Genomic DNA, 15,891 nt, shown 5'->3' with positions numbered 1-15,891 from the left:
GTGGAAAATGTGGCGGAGGGGCTGCCTTGATGGGTGTGTATTGTTTTAAAGGGTATTGATTGTTAGCACAATGTCGGGTCAGTCATTAGCTGCAGTCGCCCTCATCAGTTGTTACGGAGCTCAGAGAAACACTAATGGATAAACAAGGTCGACAGGAACACTAGGGGCCAGTACAGAATGTCCCAAGGTAGCAAAGCTTTAGCCAGGCCTTTCTTTCCCTAAACAGCAAAGAAAAACATTAGTATTGATGTTTGGGGTGGGCAAATTGTTCACTGAACCAATAACGACCTCACTCCAGCTAGCCCAGAGTATCTCAGGCAGTAGGTCATTTATAAGCTGCCTTCTTTGCACAGATATGATGCGGGAAAGATGATCCACGGCTACCAGCACTTGATCTTTGGGGTAATTCTTCTTTGCAGTAATAGAGATCTGTGCTGAGTCAGGTTTATGCAGAAGTGGCCACAGCCGTTGCCAACATTCAGTGAGAGTGAACATCATGACAGTGTGTCTAGCGCTTTACATATGCTGCCGAATTTTAATCCTAACAATCTTTGGAGTAGCATTTGTTATTCTTGCTTCACAGATGAGGAAACTGAGGCTCAAAAGGATCAAATTCCATGCTCAACTTCTGTCCACTGATCAGTCGATTGGAACTAGTGTAACCAAGCCATCCCAGTCGGCATGAGAATTTCTCCATTTTAGCACTGAAAGCTCTCCAGTCTGGAAGCCCAGTCAGTTTCAGGGAAAATAGGATTTTTTCCTAATGAGAACGCAACATGGACCACTCAATATCTTACACAGTAGAACCAGGGCTGCAGATTGGAGGATAAGACCTAATTTATTGGGTTTGCAGAAAGCAAGAGCTCAGTGAAATGATCTCCAAAGCCTTACTACTAAAAGTGAGATTGGTAGGTGGACCAGCAGCATCAACATCACCTGAAAGCTTGTTAAAAAGGCAAAATCCTAGGCCACACTTCAGACCCGCTAAATCAGGGTCTGCATTTTAATATGATCCTCAAGTGATTTGCAGGAACATTAAATTTTGAGAAGCAGAGTTCTAAAATCCTTTCCAGAACCATAACTTCTGAGTCAACTTGTATAATAAAAGCCTCTCTAGGGTTTCAGCTCTATAAAGGGTCCTAAATAGAAAGAAGGGGCTCCCATCCCTTAGGGACTTTCACTCTGGAAACCAGAGTGGGCAGCAGAAGGCAGTGTGTAAACAGGCCCACACTTCATGCTATAGATTGGTCTCCCTGAGAAGATGCAATGTATTCTGGGAAATGAATACATAGGTTTTGAACTCAGATTGACCTGGATTGAAATTCTAACCCTGCCAACTGCTGCTTGATGATCCAAGGCGAAGCTGGGAACACCTGGGGCCTCAAGATATTCTCTATCAAATGGTTCAAATTGCCCATTTCAGTGGTTCTCCTTCTGGCTGTCCTGCAGAATCAACGGAGGGTTTTAAAACAAAGTGCAGATGCCTGCCTGCATCACCAGAGAGTTGGATTTTATTGGACAATAGTAAGGCTTTGACATTAGTATCCTTTCAAAGTGCCCCAGGTGATTCTTTTATATTTCCAAGATTTAGATCCACTGATCTTCCTCTTAAGGATGATGGGCAAAATGTCATTGAAATAGCTCATGGCAGCCCCTGGCACAAAGAAACAACCAGCCTCTGTGAAATTCCTCATCCCTGTGAGCAGGGCCATATCACCTGCCAGCAGTTCACAAAGAAGACCAAGATTTTTCTAAGGAAAACGAGAGGTCCATTACACCCCGGGACTTCGCATCTCACTAAAATATTCTTACTTAATAAGAAATTTTAAAATAAGGAAAAAGCAGGTAACAGTGCCCCCCCCAGAGAGAGAGAGAGAGAGAGAGAGAGAGAGAGAGAGAGAGAGAGAGAAGGAATTCAATCCTATAACTTTTTTTATTTAAGGGGAAAAAATTTTAAGCAATCCTGCCTTCCAATTTTTTTTTTAACTGATAAATCTTCCTTATGACACAAATCCTAAGAATCCCCCTAGAACTTTAAGTTATAGCTTGCCATTCCTCAGGGCAGCTAATTAAAACACCTGGTGGTAATCATCGCCTTCCATATTGTGCACTGCCAGGGACAGGCTTTCCAGCAGTTAACACGGCGTTCCCTCAAAACAAGGGCACTGTAAGTTATGAACTGTCACAGAGCTTTACAAGCAGGCTCTGAGAGAGATGCTAATAATTCCCATACAAAAAGAGCAGACGGTTTTGCCTTCTTTTTTTTTTTTTTTCTTCTTCTTCTTCTGCTAGTAGATCCAGTCAGCCAAAGAAATCTGTCTTTAAGCATCCAGCAACACATGGAGGGATAGATAAAAATCAATACCAAATCCCTCTTCTTTTCCCAAGCAACTATTAATAAACTCTCTCAGCTTTCAATGCTTCTATCCCCATCAGAGTTGCTGGAGAGGAAAGAAAATGTGGCATGGAATCTCAGAATCCCCTCCCCACTCACTGGCTCTCCCCAGCCTATGCTGCTGCAATTTTCCTGTTGTAGAATAATGACAAAGAACAGATTATGTGGTCTCTAAGGTACCTTTAAAGCCACAATGGAAGGGACTATTTGAGGAAGTCATCAAATGCTCCCTTCCTTGGAGCACTAAAAAATCTCTGCTGAAATGCTCAACTACACAGCTACACATGTATCTCCAAGATGTTGTCATGTCCCTGCTTCCCTATCCTCTTTCTCAGCCACTTGGTTTTTCTCATGCACCTCACTGGGCCCAGTGAAATGGTGCTCTGCACATTATGAAGCTTAGAGTCAAAACTCATTGAACTTCACTGTCAGATGGATTCTTCAAGCCATTTATAAAAGCAAAAGAAATGATCCAGAAGGAAATTGACTACTTTGTCCAAGGTCATACTACCAGAAAGTGACAAGGTAGTGACTCTACCCAAAGTGACAGAGAGTGTGATTCTACCCAAACTGGGAGGAGTTGCCCAAAGTTCTTGAACCATACTTCTTTCCTTCTTCCTTCTTCCTTCTATCTTCCACTAATGCTCACTGACACTTAGATGCCTTTCCCACATCTACTTAAGCCTGCTGTAGGCCCTCCCTACAGGTCTCTAGCCTTTTTGCCCTGAGGTCCATTCTTGCCCTGGGGTGCCTAACACCTGCAGAATGTATTTCTAAGGCTGCTCATTTACTAGCCTCTGGCTCTGTTCCACCATTGAAAGACAGAGGCAATGAACTGGGGGTGGGGGGTGAGAAAAAGGGAGAAGCCAGGATATTTCTCTTTATATATATCTGAACCCAAGACTAGGTCTCCTCCATGCATCAATTTCAAAGGCCAGGTGTAATTCCAGTTGCTACCAGAAGACCCTGGACCTTGTCCTTCAGGACTTGCTCTTTTCTTTCTACTCACACCTACCAGGTTCTTGCTATTACTGCACTCCTTGGATCACCTCACCTTTCTCCATGCACCTTCTCAGTTCTCCTATCACCTACACAATAAAGAAACCGCACTGAAATCCTTATATGTGAATTACTTAGCATGGTTCTGGTTTCCTGGTTTGACCTCAACAGATGCAATGACTTTTCTTAATTTTCATAGGTTTGTAAATAGGTTAAATAAAAGCAAATAAATAAATAAATAAAAATTAACTGTCCTGTATTTCCTAAGGCTGGGCACTTTTATATCCAATGTATATTTAAATTCTCAAAATAGAACTGTTGAACATTATTTTCAAAGAAAATATCAAAACTGTGAGGTGACTTGTCCAAGGACACCAAGCCAGTAAATCGAATAGCTAAGATTGAAGAGTAGGCTGGTGCTTCCTCTTTTTTCATCCATGGAATAAAGGTGAACCTGAGACACCAACTTGAACAACAGTAGTCATGAGTTTGTTGTAAATATCACAGAGCTTGTGGGGTAAATAGCTTGTACTTTGTTAATGCATTATTGTTAAATAGGCAGAGAGAAGACATATAAAATATAAAATTCATACAAACTTTAATATATGACACTATTTGAAAAAGCCAAGATTCTACCAGAGGCCAACTGTCATCGTCACCTCAGGCTGCCATGACAGGACACCACAGACCTGTGGCCTAAACAACAGACACTTCTCTTTCATAGTTCTGGAGTCTACACAGTCTAAGATCAAGATACCAGCCTGGTTTAATTCCCTCTTTCCATGCTTTGCAGATGGCCATATTTTGGCTATAGCATTACACAGAGGAAGAGGGACAGTGGGTCTTCCTCTTAATACACAAGGACATTAACCCATCACAGGGGCTGTACCTTCATCATTTCCATGACCTCATGGAAACCTAATTACCACCCAAAGACCCTATCTCCTGACACCATGATATTAGGGATTAGGGCTTCAGCATACAAATTTGTTTAACACATGAATTTGAATGGGACACAAACATTCAGTCCACTATGTTAATTCACACCGTCTAAGCAATACTCATTCTCTCTGACTATTAGTTATTATTTTTTATTAAATGTTCATTTTTTAGTTATAGGTGGACACAATATCTTTATTTTATTTTTCATGTGGTGCTGAGGATTGAACCCAGTTCCTTACGCATGCTAGGCAAGCACTCTACCTCTGAGCCACAACCCCAGCCCTGATTATTAATTATTTGATGCAAGAAGCAAAGCAAAATAAAGAAAATTATGTTCAGACCCACAATTTGTAATTGTGATTCTACAAAGTCAAAACATAGACATATCTTAGGTCTTAACTATTTGTATTCATTTCCTTAACTATTAGCTAGAGTGTTTTTTCTAGCATTACTGTCTCATTTACTTCTATCCATGAAAATATCTCCCAAACCCCATGCTCAGCTGAAAAGAGCTAAGGTAAACCTCCAAAGTACTAAATTAAGAGTCCACACCTTAACATTTACTGTGAGACCTTGAGAAAGTTGCTTCAATCTTCTGAGGTTCAAATTCCTCATCTAGAAATAGAAATAATTGTATTTTGTCTACCTCCTGCAATGGGTCATTTTGAGGATAATAAAAACCATAATGTTGATCCTTTGTGAAAAATACAAATTGCTATATAAGTGTGAGAGACGGTGTTTATTAAAGTACATTTACATTCATTATTGCATTTTTATCCTCAGAGCAATCTGCCACAAGTGCTTTCCCTCATCAGCAAAATGCACGAATATAAAAACAGAAAGTGTGAAGAACAATTCTGCAAAAGCTTTGCAAATAGTAGTCAAAATGAACTCCATTTTCTTCTGCTACCACAAATGGTAACCTTGAAAACTGGTGACCTTCCCAGACATCTTCAGCCACCTTTACACAGGGTCTCTTGAGGCCCTTCCCAAGATGCTGGTGAGAGAAAGCCAATCCATCCAGCAAAGCAAAGCTGAGAACTGAAACTGATCAGAAATTATTAAAAGTTATTAAAATTATAACTTTCCTATCTTACATGATGATGTTTAGGTGTTTTTCAGACACTGTTTTTTTTTACAGTGGTCTTATTAGTTTATAGAATTCACTCTTTTCTTTGGTTCTATGATAAAAGAAGTGACCAGAAACAGAAAAAAAAAAATGGAATTCACTACATTTGATTTATGATCCAAATCAAGACCAGTCTTTACTTTTATGGGTTAAAATTAAGATAAAAAAAAAAAAGCAACTGATGTTTCAGGAGCAAAAGGATTATTTCTCTTGTCAAGGCAAAGGTTCTGGCTTTCATAGAGAACATCAGCCTCAAGGGATGAGCAGAGGAAGCAGATGTCCTTCCTCTCTGATTTCCAGCTCACTTTCAGTCTAGCACATCTAGCAGAGATTTCTAAATGAGTGGGGTGCTAAGGACACAGATTAAATGACATCCATGAAAAACTCTTAGTCTACCAACCGCATCCACACCCCACCCCCACTACACACATACAAAATTCTCTATGTCCTCCACCGGGTACAAGGCTTTGGAGCAGCAACATTTCTTCTGAGCATCAGTCCTGATACTGCTGCCCATTTCCTTTCTGACCTTGGCCAGGTTACTTTTCTCTTTTCTCTCAACTTACAGAAATGTGATATTGCAAGTCGGTTAGAAAAAGAAAGAAAAGAAAAAAAAAAACTGAAAGTCTTGATAAGAAGGAGAAGGGGCTCACTGCACACAACACCCCAACCCCACCCTGCTCCTATATTAAATTTCAACTGCATCTGAGGCTTTGGAAGTGAGGGGATTTGATATTTCATGGAAATACCTTCCAGTTTAAAGCTGTGCAAACCTGGAGTTCACATTCAATGAGGGCCGACCTCCAGCTGCTTCATAACGATTTTAACGCTGCGACAGAGCAAAGCGTCTTCCTATTTTCAACCCTAGCAATTTGGTTCAAGCATGATCTCAACCACTTTAAGCTTTGATATTTCTAACCACCCCTTATGCTGTATTTTCACTTAATGCCACCAATCATGTGTGAAATTCTGTTGCAAAACTAATCTTTGTGGGAAATGATATGTAATAGCTTCTTTAAAGAGAGACAGACAGAAAGAGAAAGAACAGCAACTATGACCTTTGTTGGTTTTTGACATGTTTTTTAGAGTGTAATACAAATAGAAACAAACCCTTTCTCAAGGTCAAAGTAGAGATGGGTTTCTGCTTGTACAAGCATCACTCTTAGTTAGGAAAAGCCTTGAGAATTATCCTCACTATTTTATTTTTTTAAAGACCTACAATGTGTGTAATTGTTGGGAAACATGAAAGTCCACTATGCTCAAAAATACTTTATTATCTTATTAAATCGGTTCTTAGATGTTATAGTTCAAATGGTATGAATAAATTCAGGAACACATAAAGAAACTATGACTGAGGAATAATATTTGGGTGTCTACGAAACAGGGCACTTCTTCATGTTCTAGTATGCACACACATACACATGCATAATAGGGAGCCTTCAGTCAAAAGCAGCTGTGACCAGGTCTTTTGAAATGGAAGTCAGAAACCACTAATTCAAATTTTCATTTTTTGGGGAACAATTATGACACCTACAAAAGGGTAATTTTGTAAGTCCTCATTGTCTTGTGAATATTGGAATTTATCCCTTAAATAAACTCATCTCATTTCCATGTAATTAGAGTAACCCAAGAGGTCCTTATTAGAAGAAGAAGAGAAAGGAGGAGGAGGAGGAGGAGGAGAAGGAGGAGGAGGAGGAGGAGGAGGAGGAGGAAGAGGAGGAGGAGGAAGAAGAGGAGGAAGAGGAGGAGGAGGAAGAGGAGGTGGAAGAAGAGGAGGAAGAGGAGGAGGAGGAAGAGGAGGAAGAGGAGGAGGAGGAAGAGGAGGAGGTGGAAGAAGAGGAGGAAGAGGAGGAGGAAGGAGGAGGAGGAGAAGGAGGAGGAGGGGAGGGGAGGGGGAGGGGGAGGGGGAGGGGAGGAGGGGGAGAAGGAGGAAGGGAGGGTGGGTGGGGGAGAAGGAGGAAGGGAGGGTGGGTGGGGGAGAAGGAGGAAGGGAGGGTGGGTGGGGGAGAAGGAGGAAGGGAGGGTGGGTGGGTGGGAAGGAGGAAGGGAGGGTGGGTGGGTGGGAAGGAGGAAGGGAGGGTGGGTGGGTGGGAAGGAGGAAGGGAGGGTGGGTGGGTGGGAAGGAAGGAGGGAGGGAAGGAAAAAAATTAGCTCAAAATTTGAGGCTGTATTAAGGAATCTGAGTTACTGGCATAGTAATCAAATTTGAAATTTGGCTTCTTCAAATGGAAACTTTATATGAATTTAAAGAGAAATGTCTTAAAGGAGAAATCTTTATGGTTTCAAAGTTCTCTTAGATTTCAGGTTCCTGTGCATGACCCTTCCTAACAGTATTTACATCCTAATTTATTGCATGTCACTGAGATTGATTTGTGATAAAACATAATAGTAATAACTCCCAAGTTTAAAAAGGGTATTGTACACACCAGTTCCTTCCTCAATTATTCTCTCCCCCTATCAGGCTCAGGGAAGACAGGAACAGTTCCTAGATGCGTAGAAAGACTCTAGGGGACCTAATTCCCTACAACAGATCGCTCACTACAAACTAATTAGAAGGAGTTAAATGTTTCTACTGAACACACTAAAAAAGAGGAATGTTTTGTTTTCAGCTTGCCTGCTGTTTTCTGATTATTTCCTTCCTCAAAAACTTGCCACTAAACTGTTTGTTTCTAACATACTGCTTTGGAGGTGAAATTTGATGGTCCAGCCACAACCAAAAGTGTAAATGACTTGAGGATGTTCTAAGCATCCCAGGAGAAAAGGAAAAGTCCTTCCTGACACTGTACAAACATGTCTATTAGAATTTTCCTAGTTATTGTATTAATAAAAGCTTCCTCAATGAAATATTTTTTTTAATTCTGATAGGCATGCCTCCAAGTATTTTTCCTACTTTTCTTAGGCATTTTAAAGGAGACAGCTGATCCACAATGAACACCAAGTTGAACTCTTAATGGCTTATTCACACTTTCTAAATTTTGCTTGCCCTTTTCTCTAAGTTTAATTAATATGCTATTAATAGTAACATTTATAGTGTGCACTAATATTTGTCTCTCAGTTCTGCTCATTTGTATGAGGTACATCATTTCAACTTTTAGGAGTATTCTCCTGGAGCAAGCCCCAGCCACCCCTGGGCTGCAAGCTCACCAGAGGCTCCATCTGGCTGTCTCCTGCCTGAAAATGTACTGATTTCTGGCTACACAGAATTACCTGGGGGCAGTCCCTCCCATTTTCTTTCCTGGTGGTAAAGAGCCGGAGTGGCACCTTTCTGGCCAACCAGAGACAACTTGTGTGGTTGGCATGACCACTCTAGCAGTAAAGAAAGGAGTCAGGCTAGATGAGAAGGGGGACAAGACTGAGACAAGCCAAGCGGTGCTGAGAGCTGAAGAGAGTGCACAGTTAAATCTTCTGCCAGACACTGAGCGGTTATGAGATGCATTCAAGCAAAGACCTGCCCGTGAAGCCAGCATCCTCCTCTTAACCCAACTTCAACCTGGTGCTCTGTCTGTTACATGGACAACCTCCCATAGTCTCTCTTCCTCAATCTGGGGAGACATCTCCCAGCTGCCTTGCTTTTATTTCTGGATAAATTATTAATGCCTATTCATCCTTCACACATGTAATTTTTAACTATGTAAAATATTTATAGGGGTGGGGAGGGTAACTTCCTCTGTATTTGTTATTTCTCCCTTGCTTTTTTTTCCAGCAAAACCCACTCGGATTCCTGATTAGGATTTTCCGGGCTCCTTTTCTCTCCTGTGAACCTTACATTTAACTCGTAAGTAATGAATGCCAGATCGATAGAATAAGTAACAAAAGTACCCACGGTGACTGAACAGCAAACTCTTAAATCACCGCGCAGTAAGTGCAAATGAACAATTATTGAAAACACTGCACTAAAATCTCAATAGGAGATAAGAGTGAGGCTTAAGTCATTAAGAGGGTCCATTAGTCTTGTAAGTGTGAAACAGCACACTCCAAACATTAGCTGTTCTTCAGTTGGTGGAAACAGCACTCATTCCACCAACTTGCACACATACGACTGACTCCAATTGAGATAGGTCAGGGTCTAAGTGACCAGTCCCTTAGGAAGCACAGGGTAAAAGAGAAGTAGATAGCCTGAGTCAGCCCCTTCAGGCAAAGATTCCTAAGATATATCTGAAGGGGGCACGACCCAACAAATCAGATTATTTATAAGGGAAGTAAATATTCTTTCTTCATATCAATTCACCTAGTACCATAGCATTGCTATGCTTTTCATCACTCCCTGCCAGAGAAACAAATAAAAGACTTCTGACGCGTCTACCCATTCCCACAAATCACCAGAAAAGCCCAAGTAGTATGCAGTACCACTTTGTCTTTGTCCAGACTCCCCCTGACTTGATAAACCACTTGCACTTGAAAAATGAAGAAACTATGTTCAACCAATTTACAAAGTGAAAGTATTAGTGTAAAAAAAAAATCACCCGAAACAGATGAAATTTTACATATACACATACATGCACATAGATGGACTTATATACACACATATATATGTATGCATGCACATGTGCACAAGTATGTGTACATAGTCTTAGGGGCTTGCAAACATCAGAATGCCGTTGAATTTTAACGTGTTCTGCTCAATTCCTCTTGCCCTAGCTCATGTACCACACATTTTATTAGAGACAGTTGGGCTCCCAAATTGGAGATGTCTAAGACCTTGAGTGAGGGACTGCACAGCATAACCTGAAAGAAACAGCCTTCCTGAATATCCATGATCTCCTCCAGGAACAGGAAAACATTTTCTCATGCTGGAATCAGGTGAGACTGAACCATGTTCATGACACAGAGGGCAACTTTAGCCCTGCCTTTCCAAAAGTATATTTTCATCTGGAGTATGTAGGACATTGCATTTCAATCTGAACTATTAAAAACTTGCATTACACAATGAAACTAATTACCCTGTGAATCACCCTGCTTTATAAGACAGCTGGACTAGCATACAGTGAATAACATGGGCTAGCCCAGGGAACATTTCTCCAGGAGCCACACCATAATCCAATAAAGCATAGATGGTCTCTGACCACTACTTGTAGACTTTACTGCTTCTCTGGTTAGACTACTTCCTCACTACAATCACATCAGGAATTTTTTGAGAGCTTGGAAACTTACACTAAAATTATAATCTTTATCACTCCTCAATATCATTACAGACACTAAAATTTTATTTTGTCCAAAAGACACCTTTACAAGCTTTTCCATTTATCAAAAATAAATGCATGATAGATGCTGTTCTATTAATTGCCAATAAACCAGCTTACTGCTTTCATCACTACTCCCAGGAAAGAGGTGTTGTTTAACTCTGGAATCTGCTTAAATTTGGCTATGAAATGAGGATTGTTTCTTTCAAATCAATGATGGTTATTTTAAGCCGCCTTTTTCAATATGACACAAATTATAGGGAAATCAAAACTGCTGTCAAGACAACTAAAGGCATTTAGCTTTTGCAACTTGGGTTCCTACCACACTTTTTTTTTTTAATGTTTCAAAGGCTCAACAAAACAAAACAATACAGTATACAGATATAAATGCCCAACAAACTAACTGTGTTGCAACCCAAAGATATCTAAATATTTCTTTAATCTGAAAGCAGACTCTAGATTTACTATTCAAAGCAAGCCAAGAAATCACCCAGAGCATTTGCATCTTAGAATCCTCCCCTATCCCCTCTTCAGCTGCTCTCACAAACCTTTTAATATCACATAGATTCCCTTAAATGATGACGCCGGATGGGACTTACAGAAGGAAAGCATAACTTCAGGGAGGAGGAAAAGATATTCGGTCTTAATCCTTGGTTTCTTCTTATTTAGTGAAGGGCTTTTGCCTTCTTCCCTAGCAGTAAGTTGAAGCGTTACAGTGCAAATGTACAGCTCTCAGCCCACTTACAGTGCTCAACTGATAGCCCAGATCTAAGCCTCCACATGCTTTCTGGAAATGCAAGCAGCTCAGCTGAAAACCTAAGGGAGGTTTCCACCAGCGGCACAAAACTAAACCGCACAAATATTTAACAGCTCGGAGACCTCTAAAGGTTTAAAATAATATGCATTTTGTGCTAAGCTGCTCCTAGCCAGAGGGAGCACTGAGATGGTATGGAGGAGTGTTCTCAGCTACCCAACCACTGCTCACTAGAGAATGTTTTCTTCAAAATTAAAAAAAAAAAAAAAAAACCCAAATGCTTAATGAAATGTCCCTATTGACTAAGCATTCACAGCATCAATAGTACAGGAACTTTGTTTCACATTCCATTAAGTTAGCCCATGACTTCTCAGGCTTGCACCATTTCTCCTTCCTCACCTAGCTAAAAAAGCCAACTTCATTCCGACAAATCAAGGCAAAGTTTATCCACCCCCACCCTTGTCTCTTTTCTTTTCCAACTTAAACTCATCCACAGCTCCCAGCCCCAACTGTAGCACAAAGGAAGCTTTGCGAGCTGCACCGGCATGGTCCCCCAGTTGCCGAGTGGAGGTAGGTTTCATGTAACATATTTTAGCATCTTAAAAGATTTTATTTTATTTTTTAAGGAATTCTCTGCCTGATAAAGAGACTGACACCCCCCCACCCCCGAATTGCATCATCAGAGACAACACTCACCAAAATACATTATGTTTCTCATTAATCAGACAGCTGAAACCCCACCGCGGCGTCTTCAGCATCAGCTCGCACCCCAGGCTGACACGCAGAGCAGAGCCGTTTCATGCTACACTCGGCGGAAACGTCCCCAGCGCGGCGACGAGCAGTGAGCGCCCAGGCTTGCCTCCTCCGCGGGATAAGCGCCTCACGGGCTGCCTGTCCAGGGCTATGGTCCCCGGCGGCTGGAGCGTGCGCTCGGGCTGCCTGCTGCACTGCCCATCCTTACTGTAATCCGACTCCTCCTTGCGATGTCCTTGCCGAGCCTGTGACATCAGGACTGAGAGTACTACAAACAGACCCCCCCACCCCACCTCACTCCACCCCCGGTTCGCAGCCTCTCCATGAGGTGCTCCGATTGCCTGCCTGGACCAACCATGGCTCTCCGGAAGCTTTCGCGAGCCCAGAGCTTTGGGTGGGGGCGGAGTGAGGGGCGCGGGGAAGCTCTCTTAAAGAGAGAAGGGTCTCTGGATCCACAGGGGAGCCACGCAGAGGAGATTCACCAGGGTACCGGAGGGGAACCTGGTTAGGGCGAATTCTGCCATTAACGTGTGATTAGACACACTTTCATCTTGCCCCTCCTACGAATGCCATCCTCCTCGCCAAAATTTAGCTGCCCCTACCAAGTTGAAAAGAAGGAGGGTGGTGTGCGCCTGCATTCTCTCTCGCAAAGAGCTCGAGGGTTGGTGATGGTTGTTATTTGTGCATGTTTATTCAGGAGAGGAATAAGAGGAACTCAAGGAACCCCATTCCTTGGGTGGTAAGGGTTTTGACTTAGAAGTGATTGGAACCAAGGAAGCCAGTTGCTATTGAAGAGTTGTGGGGATTTTTTGTTTGCTTGCTTGTTTGTTCTTGTTTGTTTGTCTTTGTTTTTAATTTCTTGAGTGTTTGCTGAGTTAGGTTGATCCAGAGATGTGAAGAAAAATAACTGGTATTAAAAATCACCTCCCAGTTTCCCCAAACACATTTTCTGCCTCTCTTAATGGGAACTGTAAAGCACACTGAGGCTGAATTGATCTTTGAACCCTCAAGTGGAAGAGACATTTAGCTTCAAAGGCAACCAAGATTATGCCATAATTCAAGACTAGCATGAATATAGTATGTATAGTATGTGTATGAGTCCACACACACACACACACACACACACACACACACACAATTTGAGATGAACGGTTACATCTCAAAGCTTAGCAAAGTCTCTGGCTCCTCCAATGGTATAATGAATTGCAGTCCTTATCTTTCATAGAAAAGGATGTTAGAAAGAAAACCCTGGAAGCTGTGCTGATTAACACTCAGCACAGCATGGAAAATAAACCCACACAGAAAGTTCCATTTCCAAAGGACACATCACTCTGGAACTCAGTTTACCCCCTGGACCATTCAAACTTAAAGATTTCTATGAACATCTATGAAATTAAGAATTGGAGACACAGAACTGCAGGCTCTGGAAAGAAGCAATATTTTTAATCTGGACTTTTATAAACCATGTTAGCAAATAGTTCTACATTTTGATATTAAAATATTCAATGATGTTTCCTTATGCAATTCTGTAGTGTTGGTGGGTTTAATGTGCTTTGATACTAGGGGGGGCGAGGCTCTTAATGACAGCTTTCTGTGCCATCTTGCAAAAATATCTTTACCCCCTATGTCCCCTCTGTCAGAAGAGTGCAATGACAGATAATCTTCTCTCACTCTGTAAAGAATTTGGTGAATGTGAATAGGTAATCAAATACAAATCAGATTCACAGAGAATCTTGAGAGAAATCTAGTGCTGTTCTTATAAAGAAATGTCCTTCCTTTAAAGTGATATGGAAAAGGAAAATTTAAATATAGTGAAGGATGTTTACTTTTTCACTCCTTCTTAAAATTAAAAATAAAAACAATAAACAATGTTACAGGCAAATACTGAAGAAAATACATAAGTGTTTTCCCTTTTGGACATATGGAAATTATCCAAAAATACAATTAATGGCCCTTCCCTCAGGCAAAAGAGCCATCTGTGGTGAAGCTTTTGCAGGAAGCCAATTAGCTGCCTTGCCTCCTACAGAGGCTAGGGGGCACTGTAGTTTAATGTTAGAGTTTTTGGTCCACTGGAGTTCCTGTAGTTGGAAAATGCAAGCATTCAGAGTTGAGTTTAAAACCGGTTTGAAAGATTAAAGGACTGTCTTCATCATTAACAACACCTTTCATTTACATGGTGTTTTATTGTTACAATATATTTGCACATATGTCACCTTTCTTAGTTACAAGTTGAGATATAGAAAGGTGGATGTTATCAAAGTCGGAAGTGAAAACCTTGAGGCTCAGAGATGTTAAACAAATTTCTCAATGAAGTTACTAAAGGACTATTGCCTTAATATTTTTATGTCGAATTTGTCAGGGTCTTTCAACTGTTTTCCTTACTCAAATAAATATGTCATTTATTATGACTCAGGTGAAGATTTTCCCCAGGAAAAGTATACCATGGCATTTTCCAGAAACAAATATACATATGAGATTTACAGGCATATAGTATCTGGTAACAGAACATGCCAATCTCTGCCCAGTCTATAGAGTATTATACCCCAAAGAGCAACACATGGCCACTGGAAGAGTATGGCTTCCAAGGGGCAACTGCATGTTATATCCATACAGTGGAAAGCTTCTCAATAAAAAACGTGAAAGTATCCTCTTTTATTTAAAGATAGGTGCCCCCACTTTCATTTATTCATGGTTTATTTGGAACGTCAAAGCATCAGACATAAGCTTTCTCATATTTGCATGAAAATAAGTGATTGTTGTTTTAATTTTATAATTCTTCAATTTCACTTAAAATTACTTTATGCGTATTATATTTTTCCCTTTGAGTGACATCTCCCCAGTTCTCCAGGCTCCAGTGACCGCCATTTTACTCTATATTTCTCTGAGATTAACTTTTTTATACTGTATATATAAATAGATCATGAAGATTTGTCTTTCTGTGTCTGGTTTATTTCATTGAATATAATGTTCTCCTAATTTTTGCAAATGACAGGATTTCCTTCTTTTAAAGGCTGAATAATATTTCATCGCATATGTATCCACTTTCTTCTGTTGATAGAATGGATTTCATGGATGTTGTTAATAATACTGCAGTGAAGGTGGCTATGCAGGCATCTCTTCAACATGCTGTTGTATTTTTGAAGTATAATAATATCCAAATGAAACCACAGCTGACGTAGACTAGGCCCAGAGTTGTGAATATCCCAGCTGTGCCCTAGAGATGCTCCCATATGTCACCTCCAGGGGGTGATCCTTAGCTTCCAGGGAAGGACCAGGTTTACATCTCTGGCACTTATCTGACTCTAAGAAACTCTCAGAAACTGGGAATGACTGAGGGAGAATCAGGTCAGTTCCTCTGGGACCAGCCATGGCATTAACCTGCTTATAGACATAAATACACCTTTCAGTTTTAAAACACAGGAGGTCCTCAAACCAGTTATCTGTTGTGTATTAAATCATCATGATTAGGTGAGACTTTTCTCTCCACTTTAAGATCCAGGTAAGATCCCGCTTTAAGATGCTGCCTGCTTTGATTTCTCTTCTCCTTCAAGTCTTACTTCACCAGTATATTCATTTATTACCCTTTTTTAGTTTTAAGCTGCCCTCATCCCTTCCTTATTTTTCTCCACAATAATTATCATCTGACACTCTATTGTAAATATGTACTTATTTTTATTTCTCCTCACTAGAGTATAATCTCCATGAAGGTAGAGATTTTTATCTGTTCAATGGTGCATCC

The 15,891-nt window shown here is 40.9% G+C and overlaps 1 protein-coding gene across 4 annotated transcripts in view; it reads right to left on the bottom strand.

Annotated features, from left to right (window-relative positions):
• Positions 1–15,891, bottom strand: part of Znf385d (zinc finger protein 385D) — an 826,924-nt gene that overhangs the window by 272,710 nt on the left and 538,323 nt on the right. The window contains exon 1 of one of the 4 annotated variants that reach the window (XM_078038302.1): positions 12,096–12,734. The exons of 2 other annotated variants lie outside the window; for them this stretch is intronic. In XM_078038302.1, coding sequence (XP_077894428.1) covers positions 12,096–12,117 — 22 coding nt within the window. In that variant the 5' untranslated portion in view covers positions 12,118–12,734. Of the gene's footprint in view, positions 1–11,244; positions 11,487–12,095; positions 12,735–15,891 lie in introns of those variants that run through there. One more of the 4 variants, XM_078038303.1, reaches the window with a different exon arrangement.

This window comes from Ictidomys tridecemlineatus, chromosome 2 (assembly GCF_052094955.1).
Source record: "Ictidomys tridecemlineatus isolate mIctTri1 chromosome 2, mIctTri1.hap1, whole genome shotgun sequence".
NCBI classification, from domain to species: domain Eukaryota; kingdom Metazoa; phylum Chordata; class Mammalia; order Rodentia; family Sciuridae; genus Ictidomys; species Ictidomys tridecemlineatus.
Note: the sequence above shows the minus strand (reverse complement) of the source record. Positions and strands in the feature narration are given on the sequence as shown.